The 16127-nt window shown below is 38.4% G+C and overlaps 2 protein-coding genes across 5 annotated transcripts in view; both read left to right on the top strand.

The window, feature by feature from the left end:
• Positions 1 to 5189: 5189 nt before the first annotated feature.
• LOC120463331 (myosin light polypeptide 6) lies at positions 5190 to 12716 on the top strand. 3 transcript variants are annotated; one of them, XM_039652345.2, is made up of 7 exons: positions 5309 to 5540; positions 7705 to 7732; positions 9755 to 9898; positions 10577 to 10750; positions 10925 to 11002; positions 11257 to 11299; positions 12234 to 12716. In XM_039652345.2, exons 1-6 carry the CDS (start codon positions 5364 to 5366, stop codon positions 11283 to 11285), a joined length of 630 nt encoding a protein of 209 aa, XP_039508279.1. In that variant the 5' UTR covers positions 5309 to 5363; the 3' UTR covers positions 11286 to 11299; positions 12234 to 12716. The 3 variants fall into 3 exon arrangements, with proteins under 3 accessions (XP_039508278.1, XP_039508279.1, XP_039508282.1); XM_039652344.2 differs by lacking the exon at positions 11257 to 11299 and having other exon boundaries at positions 5190 to 5540; XM_039652348.2 differs by lacking the exons at positions 7705 to 7732; positions 11257 to 11299 and adding an exon at positions 7465 to 7492 and having other exon boundaries at positions 5333 to 5540.
• A 1492-nt stretch (positions 12717 to 14208) lies between these two features.
• Positions 14209 to 16127, top strand: part of LOC120463729 (uncharacterized) — a 40293-nt gene continuing 38374 nt past the window's right edge. For both annotated transcript variants that reach the window (XR_016148033.1, XM_089124343.1), the window contains exons 1-2: positions 14209 to 14410; positions 15677 to 15739. Coding sequence is in view for 1 of the 2 variants with exons in the window: in XM_089124343.1 (XP_088980469.1) it covers positions 14347 to 14410; positions 15677 to 15739 (127 nt within the window). In the remaining variant the exon portion in view is untranslated. The remainder of the gene's footprint in view (positions 14411 to 15676; positions 15740 to 16127) is intronic.

A 16127-nucleotide genomic window follows, 5' to 3' on the forward strand; every position in this document is an offset into this window, starting at 1 on the left:
AGATTACATTTCTATTTAATACATTTAAATAGAAAACAGTTATTTTAAATTGTAATAATATTTCACAACATTGATGTATTTTTGAATCAAATAAAAGCAGCCTTGGTGAGCAGAAGAGACTTCAGAAACTTTGAGCAGTAGACCAAGATGATTTAACGACAGAATATAACGACCATTTTAGTTAGTCTGGAGAGGTTTTGTACTGAATGCATCATACCACAAAACCGTCAAATCTTCAGCAGAAACCTGACAAGTCAAAAACAGACTAATCAAGTGCATCCGCCCCCTGTCAACACATCGGTAGGATGCATCTCCTTAAGCACACCAGCAATTACTTAGCAGTTGTTTACTCTAGCTGGCTTGTTGTGATGCTGTTGTAGTTCCCTTGGTTGAGAGTCGTCCTTCGTGCCAAAAAACCCACACACCCACAACTATTGCCACAAGTGAGTTATCCTTTTTTGCAGTCCCAAGGGACCTGTTTGGAGTGGGAAGGGGGATTCGTGCGCCTCTCTGACAGATGGGTCCTTGTTTCTGTCTTTCTCTCCCTCACTCCCTCTCTCCTGAGCTCAGACACAGACACACTCGCTTAGACTGAGATTGAACGAATACAATAGGAATTAAAGCCATGCACACATGCTCCCTCTATGTCTCCTGAAAGCTGAGCCCCTTGTAATAATTATAAAAGCAGGGGTGTTTGGGTGATGGGGGCTGGGCTGTTGGGGAAAACTTTGATAAAAAAAAAAAAAGTGCACTTAATGACTTTTTCTGCCTAATTTTCTTCAACTTAAAGTTCCAAACAAACTGTTCAACTCATTAAACTTTAGAAGTAAACTCTTAAAATTGAAATGTTCCAGAATGTTGTTTCATAATGGAACCTTTGAGTAATCTTTTCTCCTTTTTTGACCAAATTTTGTGTCAGTTGAAGGACAGAACTCCCTTTCAAACCAAGTAGCTTTCTATTGGTCGGCGCGGCAAATTTGTATTTGTGTGACCAACTCGAACAGGACCGAAATCTTCGTGAGGAACTTTTTCGGTCTCCCAGTCATGAAGATTCCTTGTGGAAAGACTCAATTTCAAATAACGGTAAATGTGATCAAACCCTTTTCCACTTTAAAAACCTTTCGTGCATTTTAAGTTTCCATGGGTGTTAAAGGTTCTCTGTGGAACCGTCCGTGCCGTTATTTTCAAGAGTGTTCAAAATTGGCATTTTGAAAACCAAACTGTATTCCCTCAAGAGAGAGTAGGAGTGCGTCTGTGTTTTAAGAGATACGTGTTGTAAAGGTAATCCCAGAGCTCCGGCCTTATCTGCTGCTTACTGGAGCTGAATACAGGAGTTCTCTGGGATGGATCCTGAGGGACAGGAAGTCAGGAACAGCCTAACTCATGCTCTCTGGCACTGGGGAGAAGTGGGGCCGAGTTTTATGGGTATGGACTTTTAACCTCAGTATCACTCACCGTCATGAGAGCATTATTAGACTGAAACCATTTCTTTTCTCCATTGAACGCACTGAAATCATGGCCAAAGAGTAGCGATCAGGGGGACTCTGCGAATAAAAGCCAGTCTGCCCGTTTGTGTAAATCAATCCCATATTAAATCAAGTGCCCACTGCATAATTGGAAGCGTAAAATTGCCCATTTGCACAATATGCCACCTGCAACCCCTCTCTAGGCTGTTCTGCTATTGATACGATGGCTGGAGAGTGTCCACACAACACTTCTTGCAATTTTTCTAGCGATTGCTTGGAAGTCGCGCAAATTCCGTTCTGTTGGGGAATTTTGAGGGTCATACGGGCTATTCGAGCCAACGGAGGATAATTGAACCATTCGAATGAGCCGAATACAACCACTTATACTTCCAATTAGGTGGTCGGAAAATTCCTCTTAAACCACATTTTACAAAATGAAGTGTTCATCCAATCACAGTCCATGCTTTTCCTGAACCCCAACCCTGTTGGGGTGAGCCGTGAGAGAGACGAGGGAGAGGGGGAGGAGGGTTCCATCTGCTTTGCTGGCTGTCCTTTGGGACATGGGCATACCCCAAGGGGCTGAAGCTGGGAAGGATAGAGGGAGGGGAGGATGGGAGGGAGTGAGAGAAGTTGAATAGATTGCACCCATGCACTAATCAAAGGCCATAATCAGTGTGCCCAAACACAATAGGCAGATTTCACTCATTCCTTACTTTAGCTTCTCCAACAAACATTATCATTATACAAGATTCATATAAGTATCATAAAACAAACTGCAACTGGCATTTTGTAATTAATGACACGAGCGAGCAGATTTGCGGGGCTTCATTTTAACAAATTAAAAGATTTCGGTGTGTTTGGCAGGGAGCCACAGATTATGTGTGATCAGGTGCATGTAGCCCACAAGTGGAATAGTCTGATTCCCACTGTGGTTTACAGCAATATGACACACAAAGATGATAAGTGGGTTGATTTAATTTTCATAAATCCAATTTAGTTGTATGCATAAAACATTTTATTGTAGGACAATAAAATAAAGAAAATGAAAATACAGCTGCGTTATTTTCCCACAGCAAATGCAGCACGCACTGGAGTAATGCAATTTGACTGAGCCGTCATTTCAATCAGTCCGATTTATTGTTTTATTTTTAAGTATTTTTCCACCTTTATGCAGACTTTTTGATGCAGAAAACAAATGCCAGCTGGAAAACACTACGGCTTCTGATTAAATGAGACGAGAAGTGATTGTTTGTTTGCTGCATGAAAGACAGAGAGACAAAATAAAAGGAATCAAGTTGCATCAGGTTTCATGGTTTCTCGTCAGCTCGGACTTGTTGAGGGATGCCTGGATCTGAAAGCTGTGGGTACCCCAGCGCTAAGCATCCCATTGATTGAACTGCTCCTCCAGGGCAAAAGCAACTTCAGTGCTTTAGTTAACACCCCTCCAGCCAACTGCAGAGCTTTCCGATTGGCTGGCTGCCTCTAAGCTGGCTGTCTTCTAGGCTTATTGTTTCGCGAGCCCTACACAGTCAATATTAAGCTTGGCTAATGTGATATAGAGGCAGCTGGAGGAGCCACTGATATTACCATGACACTATGGAGTAAGGGGTATAATGCCATTAAAAATAAATCAGGTGGTTTGATGATTCGGCATGGTCCGGGGATTCTGTGAGACATTAGGTGGGGCAGTTGCAATAATTCTATTACACATTCTGGGGGAACCTCTGAGGAACAATTGATTCCCTTTGCCTAGTTCGGGCATAATTCAATTTCTTTTCATCAAAGGCCTGAAAAGAGGAAGGCAAAATAGAAAGTTTACTTTTCCAATTGGAAAAATCGACCACCAGAATGATCAATTCTGGGACTGTGTAGAAAAAGCAGATGTTTGAGGACCTTTAGCCTAAATGGTAGATTGGCTTTGATTTCATACAAAAACATTTGAATAAAAAGGCCTAAAATAAACAGCAAAAAATAAAAAAAAGTCGAAGATTTAGAACATAGGGCCTACTGTATTGTTTACTGCTTAGGTTCTTGTACAAACTGAGATTACAAGAAACGTAGGCTAAATCACAGAATTTAATCTCTTTAGTCGGTTCGATGTTCACTCGGCAGACTTGCTTTGATTAAGCTCTACGTCTTCGCTGAGCAAGCACGTGAGGTCAGGTCACTCACTATTGGTTACAAATTTATTTTTTTAGACATTGATTATGTTCACGTTTTGCTTCGAATTAAACAGGTCTGACCTGACGACCATTTGTAATAAGCAAAATGTCCATTAATGAATTAATTCAGTGTGCCGTTGGTCGCGCGGTGGGGGTCCTGTGTCACTATTGTTCTGACGCTCGAGACGCATAAACGGTGATTTCAAGGCCCATTGAGCGCGCGATGGATTGTACGTAAAATCTATTAAAGGGCGGAGAGACCATCGATTATTCGACATTATTTCTGTAAAAAATAGATATCAAGAGCATTTAATCTGTAGTAGGCTATGGACATATTTGACGTTAGAAGAGTTGTCCGTAAACAAATATTTTAAGTTTCATTTAAGAAATTCGTTTACCTATTAGCTATAGGCTAAGCCTACTATGATGTAGCTATTGGGAATTGTTTTTTTGTTTGTTTGTTTGTTTGTTTGTTTGTTTTTTAAAATTATACTACTTAAGGTAGGGCCTATCGTGACAAATATGATTGAATGATTGCCTACTGCTTAAAACCAGATTACAAAATTATACAAGCCTGACATTTAAAGGGAGAAATAACATTTAAATAATTTAGAGCAGGTTTAATCAATAAATCTAAGTCTGTTTGAATAATTAAACGTTGACATATGACCAAAGTTTTCATTTATCAAATATTTTTGATAAATTATCAATAATATGTTTTTTTGTTTTTTTGTAGGAAAAAAAATAAACTTGCATAATAGTTTACTCACTAGGGGGATTTATTTCATAATAAGGTTTTATTTTGGCCAATACTGACATCTAGTGGTTCTAGTCAAGAGCAACTTTGCCCTTGTGCTGTCACGCCCTATACTTACTGATTGGTTAAAACACTTTACATAAAAAAGTCATTCTTGCCTTTTAGTGTTTTCATTGTGGATTCATGATTCAAACACCCAATAACATTGTAATTCATCCAAAAATGGTCCAACACACAAATCTCTGGAATGTATAATGTCATTAAGATAACTTTCACTGGAATTACTGCTGTATATTAGAAGAAGGGTGACATTATATTTGTGTATACTTTTAATGTACATCCTTAATATTCAAATACACACTAGTACCTCTAAGCATGGACTTTATTGAAGAGATTAGACTATAAAAGACTAAATCATACCATTTTTTACTTGAGCAAAACCAAGAGATCTTATAGGGGAGTAAATAAATAATAATAATGCTTGACAGAATCATCACACGGAAACATTGAGTAAGAACACAGATACTTACCAAGACAGAGGGTGAGAAATATTTCCCAGAGATGAAAGGAACATAATTAAAAGTGAAATACCTAACAGAGCTAGCTCTTACAAACAAACACACACACACAGAGGTCTTGATGCAAATGTAAAATAAGATTCTTTTATACTGATACTGCTGTCTTGACACAAACACCCACATATGTACACGGTTCTGACCTACATATAAATACAAGCAGAGAGAGTGAAACAGACTCAGTGAGACAGCACTCCTACGCACACTCTCTTCCACTCTCACTGCATGCACATCCACTGCATGAATTCCTCCTAGATTATTCCTGCTGCCAACCTGCTTCTCCGCTTATTTCTTTTCTCATTTTCTACTATCAGAGGACACACATGCAATTCATCTGACAGATTTTTCCTTGAGATCCCAAAAGCAGTGGACAGGGAGGAAGGACGCATATCAAGGTCTGGCGATGGCACCAAAACGAGAACCATCAATTAAAAAATCTCCATCTGGGGGAACCTTACCAAGACATGGACCACCATTTCCTTGCCCTTCCACAACACCCTCACCCCCGAAACCAGCTCCTGAGCTGAAACCGCGGATGCTGCGCCCCTCTGAATCCCCCTTTGACCCCAGCACATTAGAGGTAAGTTATGGTCCTGCAACAAAGTGTTTCAAATTTGAACTTTCTCCTGCTTATTCATCATTACTATGGCAACAGCTCTGATATGCATCACTTAAATAGCACAGGTAAATCTATAGCAGAAATAGAATGTGGTGCAAAATGACAGACCAAAAACCTTCATATGAATAATTTGATGTAGATTTAAGCCTTTATTCATTTTAAATGTCTGTATGGCAACATATAGGCTACTGCCACACTGCAACACAAGTATCAGATCTGAATTTTATAGTAGTTGTGAATAAAACATTAAGGTAATCTCTTTTTATGCAGCTTCTACCTCATGGAAAACTGTGTCAACCCAGCCCCCAAACCTTAAGAGAATATTAGAGCTATATCAGGATTGAGAAATGGGGCACTGATGCTGTAGCTGGTCCACACTAGGGTCCCTGAGCTGCATTACTGTCACAATTTACTTACATGTAAATGTATTTTCTTCATTATAATAGACCTGATTCTCAAGGGTGGAATTAACAGAGCGATATATTCAGTCAGATATTGAAGCATTAGATGGGTTTGATGAATTATCATTATATCACACCCCATATAGACAACCAACACCTCCATGTGCTTAGGAATGCAGGCATGCAGCATTGAAATACACAACTGAACCTTACAAACAAAAGCTAAATCGCATGGCTTCACACAAATAGCCTATATAAATCATCAGCAATAAGGATATACACGTTTTGACAATTGTGTGGAGTCAATAATTATGCTATGTGGTTTGCGCTGGGAGTGTCTTTGTGCAGTTATGTTTTGTGTAATGATCATTCTCCATCCTGTAGTGAAGAGGGAAGACCGACTCATTCTCGCGATTCAGTTCGTTAAAAAGAACCGGTATAAAACTGATTCAGTGATTCTTTTACGTGATGACGTATCATGACGTACAGCCATTTTACGTTTTACTGTTAATATTATTTTAACTTATAATGCTTATTGTAAGTGTATGCGTCCCAGTTCAGTTCTTGCAACCATGATTCAAGTTCAACTCACTTCCATAACTAGCATTTATTTATATCATCGGCTTTAGTCCCATAACATAAGTCAGTACTCTCCAGATATTCTTAAGTTCATTCGTCGGTTTAAGGAGCATTACGAGTCTGACATATAAAATACAAAAAAACACGCGGTCTCTGACAGTATTGACCCCAACCGTTTGGATCGAGTCATTCCAAATCGCGAACCATTAGTTTATCCGTATTAGTGAACAGGTTTTGTGAACCGGTTCAGCTAATTCATTAAAAAGATTCGACTCCAAAGAACGATTCGTTCACTAGTCGGACATCGCCTGCCTACAGTGCCTAGCCTTCATAACGCTGCAGCTCTAACGTTAGTCATTTCACTCTCCCGCCGCGATACGCACACCCCGGAAAACAAGCCACTGCAAATATGGTAGGCATTTTGATAAACATTTAATTGAAAATAGAATTGAGTAGAACTTTTCTATGTTAACATATCTAAATGTAGAGTTAGAAAACGGTATTCAATTAAAGTGCCGAACGAGTCTGTCGTTAGCCCATTTCATGCTAGCTAAGCTAAGTTTTATGCTATTTAGTAAGCGTGAAAGTGACCTATACTTGTTCTAAATTGTTCTTGAATATCATTTACAGAAGTCTAAGACTGTGCTAGCTAAATTACATTTTTAAAAGGATTGTCTTTTAGTTAAACCGTCACTCGGTACACGGTTATGAGTTAGCGGACAGTATTAGCTGGTCAGTTTTAGCCAGGGATAGAAAACTTGTCTAACTTTTTCAGCCGGACTTAACTGTATTCGCAGACGGATTTTATGGACCCAGATATGTTTTTATCAGAAACCCCATTTGATTCACAGCATTGCTATTGTGCATCATTTCATATTCATTGAATGTCGCTCTGTCTCAAACAGTCTGAATTCAGCGAGGACCAGATTCTTGGTGAGTTTGTCTCTAGTCAAGCAGCATGTTACTTTGTCTCAAAGTGATCTATATGTGTATGTATTATTCCCCCGCATTTCTTCCTAGAAAGCCTGCTTTTACATCATCCCATCCATGTTATTCTGCTCCTCTATTACTCTGCCCTTGCATTCCTCCTACTTTCTTTCCTTACCTTTGTATTGTTTTCCTTTGCCACTGTATGTCACCTCCAGATTGAGTTTAACTTGGAGCAAATACACGGTGAGTGCATTAATAACTTTTCTGTTCTGATGTCATTTAGTTTGCATTGTGTTAAAGGCAACAAGCTGCTGTTTGTGTGTCTGAAAGCACCTCGCCTGCCTCCTACATGAACTTCATTCAATAATTAAAATCCATGAACTGTAAGAATTAAATTGTTGTTTGTTTGGACGGTAGAAATGCGTTTTTCGATGTGGAGGCCTATGTGTTTCCTCTGTAGCATGGACCGTCATATCTGCAGAGGGTGTGTCTCAGTCAGGAAGTGTTGAAAGTTTGCTAACAAAAGGGTGTGAAACATTGCCGTGTTAAACATCTAAATCAACTTTGAAACTTTAATATTTTGGTTATAATCTGTGTTACTACTAATGGCATGAGCTTTTTTGATCACTGGCCATTTAGGTTAATCTTTGCCCTTGTTTGTTTAAGCAAAAGAGGTTGACAATACTGCTCGCTCTCCAGTTTTCCTCTCTTACCATATATGGTTAAAGGCTCAATTTAAGGCATGCAAGGGAACAGCCACATTCCAGGGAGCAGGAAAAGCATTACTGAGATGGGAGATTCTTTTTATTTTTTTGGATAGGGCTTGTCCTAACGGATAACATTCAGTTCTTTTGGTGAACTCTGGCTTGGAGTCAAAATAATAAACAAAAATTATTTTTAACCACGCACAATTTAAGCACTGAATAATGCAATATATAAAAATTCTGTTTTAAGATAAATGTATATAAAAACCTCTTTATATTTTACCATATATAGCATATTAAGATCCATTTGATTCCCCCCATCCCCAAATTCTGTCTTAATTTTTTTTTAATTTGCCTTCATTCAATTTTAATAGTTTACTTAATAATTAATATCAATGTCTAAGCAATTATATTCAATTAACTTTAATGCATTAAATATCTTTTTATAAATGATTTAAGTGTGTATATATATATATATATATATATATATATATATAATGTGTATATATGTGTATTTATTTATATTTTATTGTTGTGCAAAGATTAATTGTGATTAATCGCATCCAAAATAAGTTTGTGTTTACATAATATATATGTGTGTACTGTGTATAATTATTATACACACATGCATGTATATATTTAAGAAAATGTGTTATTCATATAGAACATGTTTATATTTAAATATAATATAGATTTTGTATATATATATATACAAACACACATACACACAGTATTTACGTGCAAATAATTCTTAAATATATACATGCATCATGTATTTATAAATACAAAATAATTATACACAGGACACACACACACACACATATATTATGTAAACACAATCTTTTACTTTGCATATATATAAATATATTATGATCAAGAGCCTTGCACAAAACAGATTACATTGTTTCAATTTAATACATAAACATATATTAATAATTTTAGTTTAATCAAAATGATTATATATTATGTGTTTGAATGCTGACTGGCCAATCAGAATCAAGTATTTTTAGAGTGTGCACTCAAGGATAATAGGGTAGTTAGCTACTTATTTAGTAAGATTTTACCAGAACAGGTTTAAGAATTATTATGTTACTAGTAATAATCGTGTATTTTTGCTGTAACTTTTATTTTTGTAATTTAGTTTTTGCCCTGAAGATTGCCACAGATTCTGACTTTGCGTTAAATAAAGCCATACTGTTTAAATAGCTAGTTGATGCGTTTGAATATTTCACAAGCTTTTAAATGTGATCAAAAAGTCTATGGGTAAGGAAGCGTATAAAGACTTTAGGTGGATGGATAAGGTGTCTGTGGTCATTTAGAATAGCCTGGAATGGCATTAACATTGATGGCCGGTGCAGTATTTCTCTTTGTGCTGATCCAAGGCATGATATATCTAGTCTTTTTTTAAATGCAAAATGCAGTCAACCATCCTTGTTTGTCTTCCCATGTTCATTTCAGTTTCTCTTTTTTCATGCAAGCATCTTGTCCTTTTCTTCTTTCCCTGTTCTCTGTCCATTTTTCCAGCAATTTGCTTCAATAAATTCTTCAATGATCTCTGCAGAATTCAAAGAAGCCTTCCTCTTGTTTGACCGGACGGGAGATGGAAAGATCACCTACAGTCAGTGTGGGGATGTGATGCGTGCGCTGGGCCAGAATCCCGTCAATGCTGAGGTGCTCAAGGTCCTGGGAAACCCAAAGGCCGAAGGTAGGATCAGACACTATTGCCTGCTTTCATAGACAATGCTTAAGCCTGTCCTATACTAAAATATATGTTTGAGCTGTTTTAACTGAAAGCAACTTGCACTGATATCTTAAAATATGTCGATGTCATTGTTGCTATTTAAAAATCCTAATTCAGCTAAAGCCTACTCCTGGCTTAATCTAGGCCTTATATTTGAAACCAGGCCTATAGGTAATGTCTGACCTGTGTAATCATTGCCTCAGTTTTATCTCTTATTTTGTCAATATCTAGATTTACAGGATAAGAAAATAAATGGATCAACCAGACAGTTGTTTTTAACTGTTGGGCTGGATGTTCAGATTTGTGCTTGCCCTGACAATTTTACTGATCCCACAACAACAAAAAATACATTTCAATTTTAGCAGCACATAAATTAAGGTTTTTTTAAGTGCATTCATGCATTACATTTCTTTGGTATTCATATTTTAAAAAAAGCTTCTTTTTTATATAAATAAATATGACAAATAATGAGTTTTGGCCCAAAACTTCTTTCACTCAAGTAGCAATATTATTATAAAAATGTTGCTATGTAATGATAACTATGATAGTATATCAACTATGGTAATTATAGTAGCTCTTGGTTCCTGCATAATGCGGAAATAAATGCTGTCTTGTCTGATTAAAGGCTTCTTTGTTCCTCAGAAATGAACCATAAACTGCTGGACTTCGAACAGTTCCTGCCCATGCTCCAGGCCATCGCTAAGAACAAAGACCAGGGCACGTTTGAGGACTTTGTGGAGGGGCTTAGAGTATTTGACAAGGAAGGCAACGGCACAGTCATGGGTGCTGAGCTCCGTCATGTTCTCACCACACTGGGTAAGCCGGCCTGGTCTCCCGAGGAGATATTTATAGTCCAGTCCTCCACATCTAGGACACTGAATGAAAATACAGAACTCAGACATGGTTGAGTTGAACATTTCAAATATGGTGTATTGGTATATAGTGTTTTATTTGCTAAAAAATGCCTATTTGGGTTTTTTTTTTTTAAAGGTGAGAAGATGACCGAAGAGGAGGTAGAAACGCTTCTAGCCGGACACGAAGATGCAAACGGCTGCATCAATTACGAAGGTAAACATTTGAGTTTTTACTATGTATGTAGTTTCACGAAGAGAGCATTCACTGTTCTTTAAACCTAGTTTTTGTCAATAGATCTTAAAGGGATTTACTGTACATTTTAATCTGAAATACAGCGGTGTGCTGGGAATTGTATTATATTTATGTACTATAATGAGGTTGTTATTTTGTTTACAAGCATTATGCAAGTTCTTTTAGTGAGAATCTGGTGGTGACCGCATGCCGTAACTGTAATCGATCTTCCACAGCCTTCGTTCGCCACATCATGTCTGGCTGAGAGATGTCTCGGGTGTACGTCTACCTCCTGCCCTCAACATTTGTAACACGTGAAGCAACAATCCATCCAGGCTTTTTCTTGAACGCTCTCAGACGTGCATGTTTGCATAGCCTACACCTTATCGTTTTGCTAATGTAGTCCTTCACAGCAGGGTAGCTGTGCATCATGTGGCGTCTGAGCGAGGGAGCCTGGTTGGATGTGGTTTTGACATATGGTTGAACTCTTCCCTATCTTTGCAGCAGCCTTTTCTCTGGCCCCTGGCTGCAGCATGCTCTCAGCATGTGGCCGTCCCTGTGACGGCCGGAAAGAGGCGAAAGAGCCACTGCGCTGCTTCAGACTTGAGCGCTGGTCAAGGGATGCTTCCATTTAAAAGCGTTTAATTCACTTTTGGATTCGTCTTCTGATATTTCAAATATCAGCACACAACCCTCCCTGCGCTCACCAAGCAGCGCAGTTGCTTTTATTATGAACTAACCAATCAAGTTGCAGTGATTTGGCTGTGTTTGCTGATCTTTCTCTCCCTTTTCCTGATGGGGGCTGATTCATAGTTCAACTCTACGATCTCTCATTACTGTAGCTGCGCTAAAAGACTGTTTCCACTCTTGCCCTGTAGAGGAAAACCAGAAGGAGCTTCTTTAACATTTTCTTGAATCCTAGACCTTGTTAAGTCTTTAAACTGTTGTTGAGTAGGAGCTAGCCATGATCTTGCTCTCACCCTGTTTCTCACCACTTACGAACGAGTACTGGGGAGCGGCTTCAAACTACAGCAAACATGGCAGGCCACGTGCAGCTTTGAAGGGTCGATGAGGATATGTTTGGCTAGGTTCTTTAAAAATAACTTTGGGCTGAAGATTAGAAAAGATTTTCCGTATGCTGTAGTTGGGGTCGATCCCCTTTCTGCTGCAAATGGACACTAACTTTTTTTGATCTCTTCTTTTCTTCCCACAGAACTCGTCCGCATGGTCATGAGCGGTTGAAGATAAAGGCCACAACCTGTTTGTTTGTCTTGTTTTCTATGTAATAATTTCTTTATGTATTTTGTTTTTCTTCCTATTCATTCCGTCACCTTCATTTGCTTAATGGCTTCAGTCTCTCTCTTGTGTTTGCACTCATTTGGGTATTTTTATTAGAAGTGCCTTTTATCTTCTTTAAGTTCCCATATGACTCCCCAAGAGATACACCTCCTGTCCTGTGGTATTCAAACCATATAACGATATGAAAAAGATCTCTTGTGTGCTCACACGGTCTGCAATAAAAACCTCTTGATGCAGCACATAAGCAGTGTGTATGCACTTCCAGTGTATCCTCAGGCATCTTTGCTGGACAGTGCTGTAGTGAACATGTTGTCTGGCCAGACTTATTTTTGGCCTTTTCAGAATGAGAAGTTAACTTTTTTCCAAAGTGAGAAATTAGGAATTGAAAATGCAATAACATTTTTTTGTTGTTTTAATAAACTTGGAATGTTTTCGCTGTCCAATAAAGTACATTTTAAACAGAAACTACTACTTTTTTAGTGTCTTTTTATATTAATTAAATTATTTAGAAGTACCACAAGTCATTGTTTTTAGTTTTAGGGAACAGTGTGGGTCAAGCTGAGCTTGCCGCTCTCCTGTTTGCAGATAGATGGCAGTGTTCTTACACTTGTTGAAAGCTCAAGAAATCTCCCCCAGTTCCTTTAATCGATTGTGGTTAATTGCAAAAACCATGCTGTCTGAAGTTAAATTAGAGCAAATTACTCTAATAAACAACTTCTTTTGCAGTTAGATTAATGCAATTCAAACGATCACTATTTGGTTTCAGGTCAGCAGCTTAAATTAAAGGTAAACATTGTTGGCACAAAGATGTTTAGTGTCCTTGGCACTAATTTGTCTCAATTGCTTATAAGGGCAAATCTCAGGCAGACAGACACAGTGGGTTTTAGAAAACTTCTTTCTTGTTGTCCTGGTCATGCTGTACTTTTAAATTTAGGGAACAGTGTCTAAAAATATTTTACAGCTTTTTTTTTTATTTTTATGATTTTGATTAGCTGAAGATTAACAATGGAATCTGACAACCTATAAATATATAATTAAAAAGACCCATTCAAATTTCCTTTTATAATAAATGCCTTTCAAATATTGTATTTTATACTTTTATTCATACATTAAATTGATCAATTCAAATAAATGTCCTGAAGAACTTCTTCAAAGAATATTTAAATGTATCAGTTTCCACTGACCACTGTGGCTGGTGGATTTAAAAATTCACCTGCCACAGAGACTTTTTACCTGGCTTTTTTTTTTTTTTGCCTCAAAGGTGAAAAAAGGGAATTTCACAATATTGTTCTTTAACTTGTAAGAATACACATTTAAGTGCTGTCAAGTAATAATAACTCTAAGAACATACATTTTCATTGATTTTGACACACACAACATACACACACACACACACACACACACACATATTATGCTATATTGTATATACTCAACAGATAGACCTACTGTCAATCAAAAACAAATAAACAAATCACACGCGGCTGTGTTGATGGCTGATTTAGTCACTGTGATAGATGTGACCAGTAAAGGATAAAAGATCACGGGGGAGGCAGCAGGCTACTGCAAACGTTTAGGGGTTTATTTCCACAGGATGGGGTTACAAAAGTGTAGTCAATGCTAACCCAAATCAAAATAACAAAAAAAAACATACAATAACGACGGGTCACTGCATTTGCATTTGCAAACATTTACAGAGGTAAAGGGCTTACAGAACCTGTTCTCTGGGTAGCACTAACAGAAACATTTATAACTTGGTGGCCTGCACCAATTAACACATAAAGGGGGATACGCTGACATATAATGGCCATTACACACAATAAACGAATATGAAAACACCCAATATACATAAACAAACACCTCAAATAATACTAATATACTTAATACATATACTTCTAATAAACAAACAAAGGAAAAGCAAGCAAAATAGTCCTTGAAGTTCCCCCCGGAGAAGAAACCGGAATGGTTGTGGCCCGATCGTCGGCGGAACTAATATAAATAGTCCAATGTTTCCAATCAATCCCCTTTAGATGGTGCACCAGCTCACGGGACTCAGACCAGACGTGTCAAACAAACAAACAAACAAAAAGAACGGTGAGAATAAACTTAAACTAAACGTTAAAGAGTGTGCGCGCACTTAACTCCAAACGAAAGTTTAAATAAAGTTTACTAAACCAAAATCATGTTGTTGTGTATTCTTTACTGTAAACAAATTCCATTAAATAAAAACTCAAACTGACGAGACCCAGGCTCACCAACATCCGCCACAGTCACGTAGACAGGTCTTAACAGCTTTTAGTTACAGCGTACGGTTCAGGAACCGTTAACTATGAACTAAATTGTTTTCTTATATATTTTTTTATTTATAGTTTTAACGTAAGCACCATCGTCTCTCTTTCGTTTTGTCTTTTTTGAAAATTGTATACGGAAAAGCTTGTGCTGCTAATTTGGTCAATCTCATACATGTGACGGAACCGTCGTTGACGACCGTTGAAAAAATTAAACATGCTAGTCTTTTTGTCGTGAACCATCTCAGACGCAACGTAGGTTGTCGGCCACTATGACACACGAGATGATACGATCGAATTTGCGTCCCGACGCCCGTTGTCGTTTACGAATCCCCACGACACCCTACGTCAAACGGACCGTATCAAAATCGGGCTAAAATCGTGTAATCTGAACCAGGCATAAGCTTTGCGTTTCGTTATCCACTGGGCCTTGCCGCCTAGTTCAATTTAAACTAGTGAAACAACTGAAACCAGAGCTATTTTGTTCTCTATTGTTGTTACTGACCAAGAAAACGCATCAGGTGAACGAATCCGAATCGTTTCAGACCATTATGCACGCGCGTTTGGCCAATTCATGGAAAGAAAATAATCAAACCAAGGAATGGTTAATATTAATAATGTCGACAGAAATACATGACACGAATAAGAACTGCTGAAATATTCGGACTGTAAACGTTTCTCTCAGGTCAGTCGGAGCGCTCATGGTACACACACAGTGCATAAAGTCGTCCAGCTGCAGGCGCCACTGCGGCCACGCGCATATCTAACCAAATTTAGCCGCACCACCAGAAAATAGGAGGAGGGAGGTTGGGATGCCCTCGGGTCCGTATGGAGATGATTGGCGGGACGCACTTGGCCTCCATTTGAATAGCCCTGCTAGGAGAGTAGATTAGATATATAGCACACTGAAAAATAGTGCTTGACTTGGCGACCCATTCAAAATCTCCCGCGACCCACTTTGGGAATCACTGCGATAGAGCACTTAGGGATGTGGTGGAACAGATTCATGAATCCGCAGTCAATATGGACCAAAAACTCATAGCAACTTGTTAAATCTATGCCACAAATCAAGGCAGTTCTGAAGGCAAGAGGGGTCCAGCCTGGTACCAGCATGGTGTACCAAATAAAGTGTCTGGTGAGTATGTGTGTTATATATCTGTGTATGTTTGTACAGGCCTCGCAAAAGTCTGTATTACTGCTATACATATCTGTTCGCCTCTATTTAAAAAAAGGATTATTATTCTTTTATAGTTTAAAGAACATCATGCGTTGTGATTGTAATCTGAAGGCTTGTTTGGGTGTGCTGAAATACCCCCCTGATGCATTGTGTGCCAAGACGAGCCCATCAACAGCTCCCTGACCTTTTCTGTCTCTCGACTCGGCACCAGTCAGAACTATTCCCCCCTCATTAGACAGCACACACACTCTCGGACTCAAGCCAGAGAGCCAAGTAACACACACCAGTGGTGGTGAATAGGTCCTCCACTAATTACTGAATTCGTTTTGCGCGGATTTGTGTGTGG

This window comes from Pimephales promelas, chromosome 20 (assembly GCF_988280905.1).
Source record: "Pimephales promelas chromosome 20, fPimPro1.hap1.1, whole genome shotgun sequence".
Taxonomy (NCBI): domain Eukaryota; kingdom Metazoa; phylum Chordata; class Actinopteri; order Cypriniformes; family Leuciscidae; genus Pimephales; species Pimephales promelas.

Coding starts and splice junctions, on each gene's coding strand:
- LOC120463331 (XM_039652344.2), top strand. CDS start 5,364: ATGGCACCAAAACGAGAACCATCAATTAAAAAATCTCCATCTGGGGGA. Junction 9,899..10,576: donor GGGAAACCCAAAGGCCGAAG/GTAGGATCAGAC, acceptor TTTGTTCCTCAG/AAATGAACCATAAACTGCTG. Junction 10,751..10,924: donor TCATGTTCTCACCACACTGG/GTAAGCCGGCCT, acceptor TTTTTTTTAAAG/GTGAGAAGATGACCGAAGAG.